Genomic DNA, 17,790 nt, shown 5'->3' with positions numbered 1-17,790 from the left:
CACACACAGTAATGAACACAAATATTCAGATGCACACAATCCAGCACACATATGCTTCCTTTACTTCACAGAGAGATCACCTCCCACTTCTTCTCTCCAAACGGAGCCTGCCTCCTCCTCCTCCTCCTTCTCAACTCCTCACTTCATCACCTCCTTCCATATTCCCTCACCGGCATATGCACGCACACCCATCCTGCAAACCCCTACACACGCACACTTCAGACAGATCAAATCTCACCCCTGTCCAGCTCGCACACTCTCTCGGAATCTCCAGCTTCGTCTCCCGCCCCTCCTCGCACCCCTGCACGCACTCCTCTTTCCATCCCTTCCCTGATCACCACACATGTGCTCACACACACACCTCTCCACTTCACCTCCCTCTCTCACAGCCCCACAGCACCTCACCCACCCCCTCCTCCTCATCCTCCCCCCACCCTGCGCCATCCCATAGTGCTCTCTGCTGGGAGGATTTAGAGGTACCCTGTAATTTTGGTGCCGGAGGAGCTCTTAAGTCCCGCCTGATCTTTTGGCTACACAGGCAGCCTGTGTGTGTGTGTGTGTGTGTGTGTGTGTGTGTGTGTGTGTGTGTGTGTGTGTGTGTGTGTGTGTGTGTGTGTGTGAGTGTATGCATCATCTCTGTTCACTTCTGTAGGCCCAAGTTCTTACATGTCTGTATATATATTTCTTGCAACCATTTCAAGTGTGTGTGTGTGTGTGTGTGTGTGTGTGTGTGTGTGTGTGTGTGTGTGTGTGTGTGTGTGTGTGTGAGAGAGAGAGAGAGAGAGGATTCTAATGAGGGCACAGGAGAGGAGCTCCCCCTCTGGCTGTATACTGAAGCAGTGAGCTAAGCAACAGTTGTGTGCACTGGGCCGCTAACCAGCCTCAAACCTCGTCTCTAACGCTGCTGCTACCTGCTCTCTGTACCCTCAGCAAAGTGGCTCCTGAGAGCAGACAGCACGTGGTAATGCCAGAGCTGGTGCATGGTGATGCTTGCAAGAGTAAATTGTAAAAAAAAAAAAAAAAAGCTTTTGAATGTGAAGATGAGAAAATCATCTGTGTCCACCCTCATTACTCAAAACCACATTCATTCTAACCTAAATTCAATATTGAATTTCCAAAATGGCATAAAAAATGCGCGGGACTAGCGTTGAAGATATCACTATTTTATATTGTCTGTCAGGTTTTATTACTGAAAAGAAACACGGGAATTTAAAAAAAAAGCCTCGGCCAGGCTGAGAGAGCACCCAATTCATCAGAGATGATGTGAAAAGTCTGAATGAATTTTCTTTGCTGGTGCCAAACCTGCGGAGGAGGCTACGTGGGAGAGTCGGCCAGTGAGAGGTTGGAGGTTGATTACTTATTTCCATTTCTATTTCTAGGACAAAGAAATGGAAGGCTGATGGGTTGGGACATCTATTTAGATCCATTTCATTCCACCATAATCAGGCTTTAGCCATGCCCTAATACTAAGGATTAGAAAAGGTTCAAAGTGCAAACATCTAGATCCCCCAGTATTATTTCCAGTCTGCCAACCTCACTTTGTGTTTGTGTCTGTGGAAGAGTGTGTGTGAGTGTGTGCATGCATTCTTGCATGCATGCCAGATCTGCTGGGGTGGGTTATCTCTGGAATCAGGCGCATAAACCTAATCTAACCCTCTCTGTGCTTATTCAGGAGTGAAATATTTTGTGCAAATAGGCCCTCTTTTCCTTCTCACCACTTTGATTCTGGTTCGGTAATGTAAACAAAAGCCGAGATAGGAAAGTCGCAGGTATGAGAAATAGCCATTTCTGCTGTGACGCTCTGTTTGATGCAGACACTCATACCTGCCACAGCTGCGTTAGCTCCCTGCTTTTGCCTCAAATTGATGAAAAAGCTCTTTGTGCTGGTGTTTTTCCTTGATGCTAAGTGTAAATGATCAGATTGTGGTTGTGCCTGTTTATGTATTTAGCTTTTTTTTTGAAAATATAGACATTATTACTGGTGGTTACTGTGACTACCCAGTGCCTGCTCAGCTCGTCTAAGTGGAAGTCTGAATGCTGTAGAGAATGGAAGTGGGGGGGTGGGGAGTGTTGTCGGTGGTGTGTGTGAAAGGTAGCCAATGAATGTCACCTCTCATCCACTTTCTCATTAAACAACCTGCTCTCTGTCTGTCACATGGGCTCTATCCATCCCCTGGTTTGGTGCTTTGGGCAGATGTTGCACGCATAGACACACACACAGCAGCGTTACGCACACTCGCGGACACACAGCCCATTGCGCTGTATGAAAGCAAGCCCCCCCCCCCGGGCTGGACAGGAATAATAAGCAGCAGATGATTCATGATAGAGATGGGGAATGTATTCAGCAGGACCACCTGAGTGACCTCATTTAGCAGACCTGAGAATAAATATAGACCACCGCTTCGCACTCTAGCCTTAGCTCGCGTTGTCTTGGCCAGTCAGTGGTGCGCCTCTCACACTTCTCCCACTCTTCTCTTCAGAGCACCTCGGGGAGCAGCCCTTCCACTCTACCCTGTATGTCCTTGTGAAGTCTGTGTGCACTGGTGTATTTGCAAGCGCCTACATTCACATATGCATGTTAATGGGTTATGCTTTAGGTAATGTGTGCAGTAGTTGTACGTGTGTAGCGTTGGAACGGGAGCCTTTCTTCCAGGCCAGCTCTTTTTTTTTTCTTTTTTTTACCCCCGTAATGCTTCTCCTTGGCCGATACATTCGTGCTGTGGATATTTCCCAACATCAACATTTGGCACCTGGTTTCTCTTATGACTTCAGCAGCTGTAGATCTTTTGTTCCCCCCACTAGTCACTCTGTGGCCAGTGATCCACACCCACAAAAAGGGCCTTAAATCATACAAAAGCCATTCTTTGGAGCCGTCGGCTTTATTAAAAAAAAGCAACATTCCTTCATGCAATGACCAGCTCTTTCTGTATTCTGAACCGCTGCACTCTGAAACAGTTTGTTCCCCCAAATCATTAGCAGCAGACTGGGAGTTTCTTTGTTCTTCATGCTGTCGTTCCTTTATCCCCGTGTGTTTTTATCTCTGCCCGAGACACACGGGAAGACCCAATTCCCCAGTTTCCTCTTTCCAAAATGCGACACGACCGTCGGCCTTTTAATATCTGAAAATCCAGATTTGGATTAACGTCAGTATGCGAGGGATGAAATGAAAGAGAGGGAGGGTTAAAGAGGGGAGGACAAATTGAGTGAGAGGAAGAAGTGATAGAATGAGCGAAAGGCTTTTAGATTTAAAGAGGAGGAAGCTGGCAGTATGTCTTTATTTGCAGAGTAAGGTTGGGGGTTCTGAGAAACATGGCTGGCAGGTTTTTTTCCTCTGATCTTTGACATGATAGATGTGAATGCACCGATATCAAGCAACACAGGAATGCACGTTTCTTAACGGTGTGCGAGTTTCGAGATTTAGTGCAGGTTTTTAAATGCGCTCAACAGTTGTCTCTTTAGTTGATTTCCATCTTGAATAATACTTAAAAATGATTCACATAAGGAAATGTGGTTAAAATTGGACACATTTAATCGGATTATGAGTTTCCACTGGTACAGTAAAGGGCTGAATTATTTGACTTTTAAATGGCCTGAATGCAAACAACATATAAAGCAATCATCTCTTTATAAATCCTGCTCTGTTTTCAGTCTCAGTTGTTTGGCTAAACAGAGGCCCCAGAGGGGCAACTTATCATTATGCCACATCAGTACTGCACAGGCCCGTTCAGCCAGCCTGAAGGAATAGTTAATTTAGATGACAGGAGTAAGTTAACACTGAGTAGATTTGCTCTCCTGGAGAGGATATAAAATTCATAGCATGAAGCTCACTGTTAGTCAGATTATTCAAGCGCCTTTGAGCTTGATCTTCAAAGAGCTCATTTTTTTGTATAACCTTGCCCTGGAAATTTAAAAATTGAACGAAGAGAAGAAATTGGGTGGAAAATGGCAGGATGAGGTTAGCATTTGTGGCAGCGTCTGGGCCATTCGGGGGCTGGGAGACGGGTGTGCGCCTTCAAGACTGGAAACAGGCCTGTTCACCTCACTGTCTTTGAATGTTCCCTTTAGAAGAGACACAGTCCCTGTGTAGACTTTACATAAATCATAAGACTCACTTAGTCGTGAGTGTTCTTTCACATTAATGCCCCACGTAAATTTCAAGTCTCTCTCGCTCTTATTTTTTTTCTGGTCCTGCGCAGCGCCGGGCTCCTCTGGCCCCCTCGTATATATTTCGGTGTCCGGTTCACTCAGTCGTGTTGAGTCTACAGCGAGGGGGATTTTGCCAAAGAGCCCCTGACATGATGTTATCACAATCATTCTTGCAAATTATCGAGTTCTCCGGCCACGCTGACAAAATGTTGTGGTTCTCGTTGTAAATTTGCCGCCGACTCTTGAGTGCGATCTGATAATGTAGCATAATATTAGTGCAATTCATTATTTGGTTTTCTTCAATTTTGCCGAAGCACAAAGCTGAAATCCCACAGGGCAACAAAATGTCAACATTAATAACACTTAGGAGTGATGGGACATGAATCAGCTAGATGAGCTTTTACGTCGCTCCGGAGCCAAATTTCAACACAGAGCGATACAACATCAGTTTCTAGCAGGGGAACGCGTGTAGAAACACTGATGCACCGTGCCAGCCGTGTTTGTAGTGCATTGTTTGGACCCACCCAACTCCCCTGCCTGTTGCCAAGTCTGCTTCTCTTTGTGTCATCATTAGATAAGCAGCCTCTCCAAGACTATCTCATCATAATGAGGGTGCCATCTGAGGCAATCACCCAGGGAGATGGTCATTGAGTTAAGAGGGAGGGAAGGGGAGGGGTAGAGCCAGATAGTGCTGATAAAAAAAGAAGACTTAAAAAAAACTAAATGAAGTGAGCGGAGGGGAAAAAAAGCAGGGAAAGAGAGAGCAAGACGGATAATGCGAGGAAGAGAAACAAAAGCATTTCAGAGGAAGGGAGTGAGTTGAAACGGCAGACTAAGCGGAGATGGAGATCATTTGGGGAATTCCAAAATTAGAGCTGCCATCATATGCACCCACACAGGCGCATGCCCACACACACACACACACACTCGAGCACGCATACAGCCGTGTGCTTAGCTGCCCAGTGTTAAGGTCAGAGTCACACTCTGTCTCCCTAGGTCATTATCATGGGCCCTAAAATAGACGGCCAATTGTATCGCGGTGTCTGAAGTGAATGTGACATTGAATAAACAGCCCTCAACCCTGAGCTCCTCGCTCAACTTAGGGAACGAGCGTGCGCTTTGAAACAAATGCAGAGAGGCTGACACGCACACATGCACCAATATAAAAATGGACACACACACACACTGAGGGAGGCATTTAGCTCGCTGCAATACCAGCAAGTAGTGACACATGTGGCTCAGAGGGAGTAAGCTGCTGGAGGAGTTGGCAAGCAGCTGGAAGTCTTGCTGGCATGCCTCACTGCTAAACTATGCACAAGTAGAAACACACACACACACACACGCAGGTTTGACCATGTTTCTTCTCTTCACCTCAGCACCCACCTCCCTCAGTAGACTCTAATGTTGTTCCATTCATTTGACTTCACTTTATTGTGTTAATGAGACACACCGTTGAGAGAAGCCGGCGGTTGATTGAGGATGAGAACGGCTAATCACTGGAACAGCTAATCAGTGCTTGTCGTAAATATTGATTAGTTCTGTGCGTTATGGACGTGCTCATTAACCGGTGTGTCATCTTCTCTCCCCCCACCCCCACCCCCACTTTTCTCTTCTTTACCCTCCATCAACGTCCTCCCACTTCTTCTCATTCTCTCTCCCTCTCTTTTTTCCCCCCCACTTTCTCCTTCTTACCCTCCAGCAACCTCCAACGGTACAGTCGAGGGCCTCGAGAACCGGGAGGGAGGCGTGTGCAAGAGCCGAGCCATGAAAGTCATCATGAAAGTCGGGCAAGGTAAATGTGCGCTCACCTCACATGTAGAACACAATACAGCGCTTCTGCCTCAAAGCGATGTTTCACTTTGGTGTGACATTTTCATTTAACGCCGTGCGTTACTAGTGTGACACGACTGCCTCCGGCCTCCGACCAGACCTGCTCTGCGGAGCTGTTAAGTTACGCTAGAAAATAGATTGGCCACCAAGGTTAATATTATTGTCATTTTTTTATTTGACTTCTTTGAGGGAAGTACCTAATTTATTGAGTTTGAGCGACGTGGCGATGATGGGACTCGATAAAATGTTGACATCTAAACGAGCTGCTCCAGATAAAATGAAATTAACATTTACAAACTAGATTTGGACTTTTCTGTGTATAATGAGGAAAAGATGATCTGATATTAACCTGTTATTATTTTTTTTGTGTTTATTATTCTAAAATATTTAAGAAAAAAATCAAAATAGTATTGTTAAAGCAGTATTTTGTGGTAGTTTAGAAAAAATATAGTTGTAAAAGAAGATAATAAAAACACGGTGAGATCATCAATATGAACAATTTTCTTAAAAAAAACAAAAAACTTACCAAATAGTTAAAAAAAAAGATATTTAGGCTAATTAAATACAAATTGTTTACAGTTATGCTGAAAGTTAATTCCAGTCGTTTTCAAATTTCATTCAAACATGTTAAACTTTGAATTAATCTTGACCTTGGAAATAATTATTTGATACTTTCTTTCGTATCTTGTAGCTTTTATCAGAAGAAGTGTTGTATTTTATTATATTTCATCAGTTATTTGATGAGCTGTTATGGAAGCTTTGCATGTGAAGTCGTTTGTAGCTTTCAATTAATTGTTACAAAATTGCGTATTTTTTAAACACAATTTAAGAAAACGTTTAATTATTACAAAAAAATAAATTTCAGTTTTAGGCATCACTTTAAAATCAGTAGATATTGATTCATTTTGGACTCTAGGGCAGGCTGAAATACTGCAGTTATTACCCCTTTGATATCTGTGTTGCATTACATAGTTACAGGCAATATTGTAAATCAATAACCAGGACTACTTTATAGATTACACTATTGAATTTTCAGGATTCGTGCGTCACTGACCTGATTTGCCACCCATTGAATTCCTGTCATCATTTTCACTTGAACAGAGCAAAAAAAAAAGAAAGAAAGAAAGCACTACCTCAATATAGATTGTCATTACCATATAAAGTTACATTTACCCTAATGGTTGATTTTATCCATTAGCTCATCTCTACACTCGTACACTTTGAATTTTTTTGAATACATCTTAAATATCCACAAACAGTTTTTGCACAGTGTGGAAAATGAGATCCCGGAGGAATAACAACCAAATGAGAAACATCTATGAGGAATGACTCCAGTTCCAAATTGTAAAAAACGGCCTCTGATGTTCCTCGGCTGTGATTCTTATACAGTAATCACAGAACGAAAATGTGTTTGAAATTGGTATGTAAGTGCACGGTCGGGGCAAGTCATCTAAAAATGCTAGAAGTAAACAAGCTCACTTTGTTTGGATATCTTTGGTCGCAACATTTGGTTTGCATCATACATTTCACTTTTATACGCAGTTTTACTTGATATGTGGACATCCATATCCTGAGTTTGACAGAATACAGTACACAGATGTGTTACTCTGTAAACATTTCCCCAATCCTCAGTTTGGTTGTTTTGACCGAAAGAGACACTAACCACCATCTGAGAGGAACATCTGCCTGCCACAGTGATCTGATTCCAGCTTAAAAGCTCGATCCCAACATCCCGTCAAAAATAAACTCGCTCAGTCTCGCTGAGAAATCTCCAGTGTGTGTGTGTGTGTGTGTGTGTGTGTGTGTCTGCAAATTTGTGTGCAGATATTTGAATTCTGGCTTGCGAGATGACAGCAGCATATCCTGGCAGCCAGAGAAAGAGAGAGAGAGAGAATAGAAGCTAACAAGCTGCTGATGCTAGCAAGGTCTGAGTGGGAACAAATTCAGCAAATACAGTGAAAAATACCCACAGCAATCTCACAAGGAGACAGCCGTTGCATTATCTTTCCATGTAGGTCAATTTGAGCATCCAATAGCCTGGGATTGCAATCCCCTCGCAGAATGACAACACGGATGCATGAGTGCGGGGTTTTACGCCACGCTATTAACTGGGGGGGAAACAATTTCATCGTTTAACGTTAATCAAAGTTGAAAGGAAATGTCCTTTTCGAGGAAAGTTCGAGGAAAGTTTGTCTCAGCCGGAGTGTGTTCCTGTACCTCCTGGCTGTTCCTCAACTTCGCCAGAGCGATGCGCTCATTTTCCAAAATGGTCCATAGCGAGCTGTCACTCACAATCAATGTGCCCTAAAAACCTTGATAGAAAAGATGCTGTTGGCTCTGCTGCTACTACTTTTAAATCTATTTCTGCGGGCGGAACTTTTGATGTATAATGTTCCCGTCCAACCCAGTAACTATTTGAAGAAGGTCCTCGAGAAATTAGAGCGTTGACAGGAACTTTGATTTTGCTGCTGTGTACTTTTTCACATTATTATTCTTTTTTCACTAAAGACAGATGAATCTCTCTATCTGATATATATATATATGTATATATGTGTATATGTATATGTGTGTGTGTGTGTGTGTGTGTGTATATGTATGTATATATATAAAAATAAATAATGTGCATACTCTGCAGTGTTAACTTTAAGATATTACCTTCACCATCTGTAATCCAGCGAACAATTATTAGTGCTGAATACTGGAGTATATTCAGCTAATAACACACCACTTTATCCATATCGACAGGCTTTAACACAAATTCATGGACTTGGAATTAAATTACTAAAGAAATCAGTTTTTAAATTAATACACAAATTGAATACATTTGGCTCAGAGATTGATCTACTCCATGGTTAAATGTAATTTCTGCAGTATCTTGACATTTAAATGACTCAGCTTTAAAATCTTCAGTGGACTAATCATTACAGAAAGCAGGCCTTATTTACACTCCTATACTCGTATCTTCTGCAGTCACATAAGGCTTTGCTTTAGCAAATGCTAAAACCTGGGCTCCGCTTGCTTCTGACCCCAGATGCTGCCGTGTTTGACTGTTTGCTTCACATTCCCTGCGTATCTGTAGCTCGAATGCCAGCTCCTCCTCTTGCCAGATCCCCAAGATCTTCCCATATGTCCCCTTGTACTCCTTTTGCACTTTCACCACGATTGTATTCTGGTGACTCACTCCACTGTGAGATATGTGCACATTCTTCTAATGCTACATTTGCATTGCATTTCCATTTCACTGTGACAACACGTCTGGGCAGAGTCACGTCGAGTCATCCGTCTCTGACACATTGATATTTAATTGTTTTTTAAATGCCTCGCATTCTTTCCTTTGTCTTCAAAAAGAAGAGAAGCCGATTGGAGGGGGGGCGTTCGAGGGGAAGCAGGAAGCCTATTTTTTATACCTACGCTGCTGTTCAGCACGCTCTTATCCCCTCCGCTACACTCGTGTCACTCATGTGCTCATTAGAAATGTGTTGACTCACCGCCTCGATCGCATCTCCCCCTCATGTTTTCTCTCCCTCTCTTCTTCTCTCCCCAGCAAAATCTGTCTTTCCCTTCTATCGCTCCATCATTGTCTCCCTCACTCACTCGCGTTCTCCTCCTCGTCCCCCACCTTCCTCCTCCTTCTGGTGGGTTGGCAGTTCTGAGGTAGTTGCTGTCTGCATAGCTAAGGGAAATGTCAGCAGTACACGCTCGAAAAATGGGTCAGAACATTAGAACACTCCCTGCACATGCTCAGTGGTTGACACAGTGTTGTGGCTATATTCATGGAGTGAATCAGATCACTGTGTCCTCTCATATCCTCTGCCATGCGTGAATGTTCCCACTTCTCACTCCTGTCTTTCCTCATCAATTATTGACAGCGCACAACAGCTCACGCCTAAGGTTCACCACCGCTGCAATCAGTAAGCAGCGATGGGCTGGTGTGGACATGGAGAACATGGGGGAACAGTGCGGTTTATGCTCCAAAAAACAGAAGAAGAAGAAAACGAATTAACGCTCTCATATTTCTTTCCTTCTTTGTTTTCCTTTATCTTCTATCATATCTGCCAGACGCCCCCCAAAACCACCACCTCCCCCTGCACTCCCCACGCTGCTCATTCTCTAGTTTGATTTGGCCAAGCTGGGGTGGAAATAGGAAGTACACTCCTAGACTGAAAGGCTCTTTTCACTCACACACACACACACACACACACACACACACACACACACACACACACACACACACACACACACACACACACACACACACAAACTTGCCATGGGGGACTCGAATGTAAATTGCCTCCTCACACGCCCTCCTCTCTATTTCGCACACACGCCCCTTGAACAGCCCTTTGGGCAGATGCAGATAAGGCCTGATAGAGAAGAAGCATCTGATAGTGTACTGTGGCATCCATCTGGCTGGCTACGGTAATAGCTTATAACTGTCTTCTGTCTGCCGACCCTGCCCTTGTAAAAACCACGCTGTGGACCCACCAGTGTTTACTGCACAAAGACTTCAAAGTGTGTTGGCTGAGATCACAACAGACAGAGAGATAAACTGTCTCTTTCCTTTGCGCCTCACCTCAAAGCTTATGCAATCCCTTCCTCTCCTTGTCTCCCCCATTTTCTTTCCTGTCCTTCTATTCTCTTCTCCTCAGAAGTCTGCCTCTTTCTGGCAGAGTTAAAGCCGAAGCAATAAATAAGGCATATTATGGCCTTTTAACGTGATGAATAATGTAAAACAATAAAAAGTTAATATATAACTACTTTACCCTCATTCTGCCATGCCTAAGTGTATTGTAAGTATATTGTAGGTGTGTGCATTGGTGTGTGCGCATGGCGGTGTGTGTGTGTGTCTCATGAATGTGTCAGTGTTGGAAATGGCTGTCTGAGTGTTTGCTGAAGGAGCTGCTGATGTAGATGTGAGCTCGTTTTTTTGGGTTTTTTACAGCAGGACAGGGATGTTGGCGTGTTTCACAGACACTTGCTAACTTGTCCTTCCTCTTTTTGTGCTTTCATCTTTGCCTGTGAAACGCTTTCAACACACGCAAAGATAACCTTCTCCCAACACAAAAGATATATCAAAAGATAATAAAAGTAATCCGTGGCGTCGCAGAGAACAAGTCATTGTAATTCAGCATATGCAGCTCGTCAAGGCTAAGTTTTTCTGTGTGCGTTTTATTTCCTACAGTTCCAAATGCAAACCCTGCCGTGCCGGAGGTTCCAGACAACACCATACCCGAGTCCAGTCCCAGTCTGCCTGACCAGGATCGGCCGGGAGCAGAGATACCAGGAAACACTGGTGAGCAGACTGACTGATATTATTACCATAAACTGCAGCTTAACACTTCATTAAAAATGCTTTCTAGTTTCTCGAGTGCAAATATTTTAGTAAAATAAAGGTTTGTGAAATGTAAAAGAAAATAAAAGTAGAGAGGGAGAGAATATTCACAGCCTCCAGGCTTCTTCATAATTAGTCACATTTAGCCTCAAAAGAGAAAGTAAAAAATGAAGTCTGAATTCTCTCATATGGATTTTTCACCCCTCCAGCAGTCCTTTGATTTTGGGGGTCAGCATGCTAACATACTTGTAAAATCACAGGTAATAAAACTCCCCAAAAGTACAGGTGCAGTCCAACAACATGAAACGCCACCGTAAAACAAATACAGCTCACTTTACTTATTCATGCTGTACACACAGGGTGTACTGCACCCAAGGAGACTCAAAGACACACTTTTTTTTATTATATATCTTTTTAAACCTCATTAGAATTGCAGATAAATGAAGATTAGAGGCAGCGATAATTGAAGAAGTCATATGAGCCTCCTCGGATGCTCTGGGCCCTCCTTGTTTCCTGTTTTTACCAGCACCTTTCATAGCTGCTTCCCACAGGAGGGACTGCTTTCTTTTTCTTTTTTTGATCACTCCCCGTGCTAACTTTTTGACTTACTCCACAACTTTCGATGCTACAAACTTCCTCCAAGTACAGACTGTTCTGCCTGTCCCAATGTGATAAGCTGTCCTCATTTAATAATTGCTTATTTGACACTAGTTGCTCTATAAAAAGATTTCCTAATGTCACTTTTCCTCATACCTGGGCTTTTGCCTGTCTGCCATTGTTAGATCAGTGATTATGTCAAGTGAAGAAGTGGAGGGCGGAATGAAGGACGAGGCAATGCGGTTTGAGGGGCAGATATTTCAGGAATGACATTTCTGACAGCCTCTTTTTCCAGCTTTCTCCAGCAACCAGAGTGTAGAAAATTCCTCCAGTTTCTGATTTCGCTGATAAGGCCAGAACTGGTAGCTTTCCTTGATGCCATTTGGTTGCGATAAGGCATGAAAAAAAAGTTTGAAAACAAAAGCAGAGCCAGCCCCTCCTTCGCTAAATGGTTAAGTCCAGGAGTGGCCAGATGATTGCGGAGACACAGTCATTAAGCGGGGATGGCAGTCTCTGGAGTTATGAGACTTTTGTGTGCCTGTGCGGGGGTCACGGACAGTAAAAAGGTGGTGCTGGGAGAGGGGCGAGTGCTGCTCTTTGGCAGCAGCTGCATGCATACATGGAAAACAGATTTGGTTCTTCTCATATTTCAGTCACTGGAGGAGCCAGTCATTCTCTTTTCCAACCAGTAACAACCAACCTCGCCTCCCCCTCCACCCTGAACCCCTTAAACAAAGGGATCAAATAAAATCAGATGCTCATTTTTTTCCATATCTCATTTGGCCTTTGCCATATAAACCTTGACATGTCGTACGACTTGCCCAGGCACAAATCCTATCATGGCCGGAATCTTTGTTATGTTGAGTGATGACTACAGATTTCATTAGAGGCCTATTCTTGATTGAGCTGATTCAATTAGATTACATCAATGGGGCTGTTAGTCATGTTGAGCAAACAACAAACTGAGCCGTGCTCGCAGTCGATTCAGACTGCAAGATGTGCACACGACAGGACGGGCTTACTGTAAATGGTCTGCAGTCTCTAAGGGACTATATGAAAATTACAGTGGTGGTGGTGGGTGCTCAGCCTTATTCACCACCAAAAAAAAGGAAAACGGAATAAGCTTGATGCTTTTATTAATATGTTCATTGCACACTGTTACCCCCAGCCCCCCCTACTGTGTACTTCTGAATATAGTGAGATTAGGCCGATTCCAGCCACCAAATGAGTGAAGCAACAAGAGGCGATAGCTTTGCACCTCCTCCCCGAATGGAAAGCACACAACCACCACCACATATTCTTTACACATGGCCAAATGCAACTCTGCAGAGCGCATGACAAGCAGGTTTCTCATGTATGCATTTGATCTTTTTGAATAATAAATCTCACAAATGCAAAATGTGAAATAGCAGAAATATGGGCCCCCCCAAAAAAGATAAAAAGACTTGTCGTTTTTTTCTGCAAGAAGTCAGACGGAAAAAAGTATAAATTACGATATTCTCGATTTTCCTGACCTTCTATCCACTGTAATAATTTTTTTATACAGTCCCTAAACCCCCTTTTTCTCTTTTTATGTGTGTTTTCCAGACCACATGAATCAGGACCAGTCCGGGTCTTCAGATTCAGAGGGCATCCTCAGGTCCAAAGCGGCCCTGTTCTCCGTCATCGGGGTCGGCTGCATCATCTTCCTCCTGCTCATCCTCCTCCTCGTTATCCTCCTCATTAAGATGCGCAAGCGGGCCAGGAAAAACGCCCACTCGCAGCCCCGCCCCTCCGCGCTGTCCCTCAGCACCCTGTCCAACCCCAAGCTGCCGGGGGGCACGGCTGGGACGGAGCCCAGCGACATCATCATTCCGCTGCGGACAGAGAACAACTACTGCCCTCACTATGAGAAGGTGAGCGGCGACTATGGCCACCCGGTCTACATCGTCCAGGAGATGCCGCCGCAGAGCCCCGCCAACATCTACTACAAAGTCTGACGCGCTTTTGCGCAGCCGGTGTCGCGGTCAGGAGATAGAAAGAGAGAGAGAGAAGGAAAAAAAAGAGAGGAGCGCTTGACTTATGTTCGTGGGAAGGACACTTTCCTTTTGCATTTTCGGGGAACTTGTTTCTTCAAGCCCGTGTTATTTCTACCACCTGCTGCACAAATCTGGAGAACCGTGCACTGACCAGTAACCAGCGGGGTTAGGAGCTGACGGATAAGAGACAGAGGTTTATTCTGTTTGTTTGGCTTGCCTGACAATCCCCACCTTCTTCCCTCCTCCTCCTCCCCCCCACTTTGCCTCACCTCCCACCTCCCGTACCGTTCTCCCAGCTGTGTTCTGACCGCGAGGAGGGTGGGGTTGCGGGGGGGGGGGAGAGACACCAACAGATGGAACTCAAACTTCGTCGTTCGCTGTCCCTTTGTGGGGACGGGATATAACTTATCTCAGTTCCCCAAAGTCTGCTCTACACCCAATTAAACACACCACCCTAGCACACTAAGGCAGGAGCAGGCAGACGCAGGCCCGAACACCGCTCGGCCTGCAGTTTGTGTGCAAGTGTTGGAAAAAAACAAACTACAAAACAAACGTGTGTGTTTGTGTGTGTGTGTGTGTATGCGTGCATTTCTGTGCATGTGTGCGCGCGCGTGTGTGTTAGTCGGGGCTCCGTGCTGGGCCAGGAAACTCTCCAGATAGCTCAGGTATCAGACACAGTGTGTGAAATAATGTGTTCCTCTCCCTTCGCACCTCTGATGTTTGCCTTACTATTTTTGATGGAGGATTTCCTTGAACCCCGATTCAGTTCACAAAGCAGTTGTATTTTGTTAGACTTTTCCTACAAGTGCACAATGTATAGAGTTACATCTTCTCATCGCCCATATCATCCACTGCTCCCATTTTTTTTCTTATTTTCTTTTCCTTCCCCGTAAGGAATTACCTTGACCTGGACTGCTGATGTCAAGGTGTGTATGCGTGAGTATGTATGTTTCCAGGAATACTCCTATCTCTGCTGGCCTGATATGAGCTTTACCATTACAACTTCTCTGTGTGTGTGTTTTATCAGGGCGTGTCTTCCATTAGTGTGTTTGGACATGTCCAGACCCGTTTGGTATCTGAGAAGCCTTATTGGCTTAGAGGTAGAACACTAGGTTACTGTTGCAAGCTTCAAAAATGACACACACAGACAGAACGACGCGCCTGCAGAGAGACAAGCCCGAGCTCTTGCAAAACCCTTTCAGTGCTCCAGTTGGCACTGATCTTTACTGTGTCTGATGAGCTTTCAGGGCGATTGTTTTTAAGACAGCAGGCAGGTTGATATTTGTTTATTCTAGCTTTTGGAGCCACAGTGTAAGCATCAAACAATTTCATGCTCGCTGCCTGGGCAAGGTGGGCGTAGGCTGGCACTGATTGGCTGGCCTACATAGGTAGGATGCCCTATATATAAGTTGGATGGAGAGCTACAGCTGAACACAGAGCTACAGTATTATCAGATGCCAATTGGCTGCCATCTGTGGATGAGTCAGTGGAGTGCACAGTTAGCGGTGTCGCCAGCGTGTGACTAATCTGTGTGCCATCTCCATGCCCACACTCACCAGCCGGGGAGCAGAGAGAGTGAGAGCGGCGGCTAGAAGAGAAAATGTTCCTGTGACTTGGCTTTAACCTGCGAGGGTGATGGCGGTGGGAACGAGGGGGTGACGGGTGAGGCGGAGGTAGCTTTTTTAGCGTTCACCCCCCTCCATCCTCTCGCCAGTTGTGCTGTGAATAAAAATGCTGCGCAAATTATTCCACAGTCAAGGTGTTCAGCCAGCGAGGACACTGCAGACCAGCTATCACACAGCCCAGGGCAGCGGCACCGAAACAGGATTTACTGCTGCTGGATGTGTGTAGGTGCTCATATGTGTGAGTGCTTATTTGTGCTTATATTTGCAGTTTATTTCTGTACGTATGCGCACATGTGTGAGTGTGTGTAAGTGTACCCTTCTGTGGTCCAGCCTCTGAACAGACTTTTTTTTTTTTTGGGACTGTGGAAGTAGGTGCTCCAAACAGTGTGGCTGCCAAAGTACAGAGTGCCGCAGTCCCGGTTAATGATGTGCGAGAGGAGAGGGGAGCAGATAAGGACAGCCATTCCTCGGCACGCAGACATGAGCTGACGTTTGACGCACATGTGCGCGCGCGCACACACACACACACACACAAACACACCAAGACTGACGGGTCCAGGTTTATCTCCAGTCAAACGGTCAGGCTGCCGGTTAATGTTTATTCACCGGTAGAGACACCCATCATCCGCTGCCACATACCGTTGCCATCCACCGACAGACACTGCTGAGTTAAAAGGCAGCCCAGCTTGAAGACTCTGGGAAGACTCCAGTGGCTTTTTTTTTTTGTGCGTGTCGTTAACCTCAGAGTTAACAACCTAAACAGCTGCTTGTGCTTTTGTGGTCCTGTGTTTTAACTCAGCATGCAGCCCTCAGCGGCCCTCTGCGAAACACATCTAGATCAAATATTTTTGTTTCGGATCGCCGCGCATCCGTTCACCTACACCAGCTTAGGGAGTCATTACCAAATTACCACAAACCCATATCTCATTTTCATTCATTCTAGTAAACCACTTAATGTTATTCGAGTTTTTTTTTTTTTTTTGGGGGGGGGCGGGGTGGGCGGGGTGGGAGGGGTATAAAACAGTAAATGTAAATATATGGATAGAGCCCAATTTAAGATGTAATTTCACCCGAACACTGCTCACAAGGACAAAAAAATTAAGATTAGATTTTTGTAATGGAGGATGTTTGTAAATAGCTGTCTTTTTAAAGTGTGTTTTGTATGAATCCTTGCATTTTTTTTTTTGTTTGGTCTCTGCAACATGTTTTTATTTACTTTTTCCTTTAGAGTTAATATTGCAAAAGTTCACATGAGCTGCCTTTTTTTGTGCAGCTTTGTCCAGTATTGTCAAAATAAAGAAAAGTCTTTGTTACCACATGTGTTTTAAAAAGAAAAAAATGGGGTTCAGATTTTTATTTTATTTTATTTTTTACATTGCCATTAAACACAAATTGTACTAGAAGCTGTTCAGGACTGAAGCTTTGTCACAGAGTGGCTTTGAAAAGGATGCGTCACGCTGAAGCTGTGAGTGATAAGGCCCTTCCCTGTTGGAGACGCCACTTAACTCTGCATATGAAGACTGTTATTCCACTGCCTTTGAGTTACCTGCACCTTCCACTCCATTATAAGATGTAAAACACTCTGGGCCCGCAAAGATGAATCTTTCCTCAGTTTTAATAAGTCTGTCCGGCCAGACTGAGAAAGAGAGAGAGATGTAGAGAGAGCGGGAGAGAAAGGAGGAGAAAAGGAGGCCATGTATGAGTGTGTGGCCGTACTGCGCTCGCCAATAAATCATCTGGTTTACACCACTCATTATCTCCCAGGCGGTCCTTTGTTTTAAAGATGCTCTCTCCTTCTCTTTCCCTCCCTCCGCCCCTCTCCTTTGTCATCACTCCCTTCCCAATTTAGCACAAGGATGCTGGTCGCTCGTGGCACGAGCCTCACTGTAGGTTGATTTCTGCTATTGTTCAAAGCCACAGTATTATTTTTCAATGTGCATGTGTAAGCAGAACCTGTTGAATTCGTTTCCCTTTGTTTGAATCACAGCTGTCGAGTTTTTGTTTTTTATTTCATTTTGCCGTTCACTTTTTTTTTCTGCAGCTTCTCAGCATAACCTGTTGGCACCAGCTACAATGGAAATAACGTTCCACCAGTTTGGAAACTACCGCATATTGATAAATAAAATTTTTCCCATGGAACTTGGTCTGGAGTGATGTTTTTTCTTTTCATTTTGTCATCCCCCCTTCTTCAAAGCCTTATGAATGTGGGCAAAAGATTTAATTTGCCTTCCCACTGACCACC

At 44.5% G+C, this 17,790-nt stretch overlaps 1 protein-coding gene across 1 annotated transcript in view; it reads left to right on the top strand.

Moving 5' to 3' along the window:
- The window catches only part of efnb1 (ephrin-B1), a 58,589-nt gene extending 42,057 nt beyond the window's left edge, over nucleotides 1–16,532 (top strand). The window contains exons 3-5 of the mRNA XM_004563272.5: nucleotides 5,846–5,938; nucleotides 11,159–11,269; nucleotides 13,493–16,532. Of these exons, the coding sequence (XP_004563329.1) occupies nucleotides 5,846–5,938; nucleotides 11,159–11,269; nucleotides 13,493–13,884 (596 nt within the window). The 3' untranslated portion in view covers nucleotides 13,885–16,532. The remainder of the gene's footprint in view (nucleotides 1–5,845; nucleotides 5,939–11,158; nucleotides 11,270–13,492) is intronic.
- The last annotated feature ends 1,258 nt before the right edge of the window (nucleotides 16,533–17,790 follow it).

This window comes from Maylandia zebra, linkage group LG2 (assembly GCF_041146795.1).
Source record: "Maylandia zebra isolate NMK-2024a linkage group LG2, Mzebra_GT3a, whole genome shotgun sequence".
Classification (NCBI taxonomy): Eukaryota; Metazoa; Chordata; class Actinopteri; order Cichliformes; family Cichlidae; genus Maylandia; species Maylandia zebra.
The sequence above is the reverse complement of the archived record's forward strand: the minus strand, read 5'-3'. Positions and strand labels throughout refer to the sequence as shown.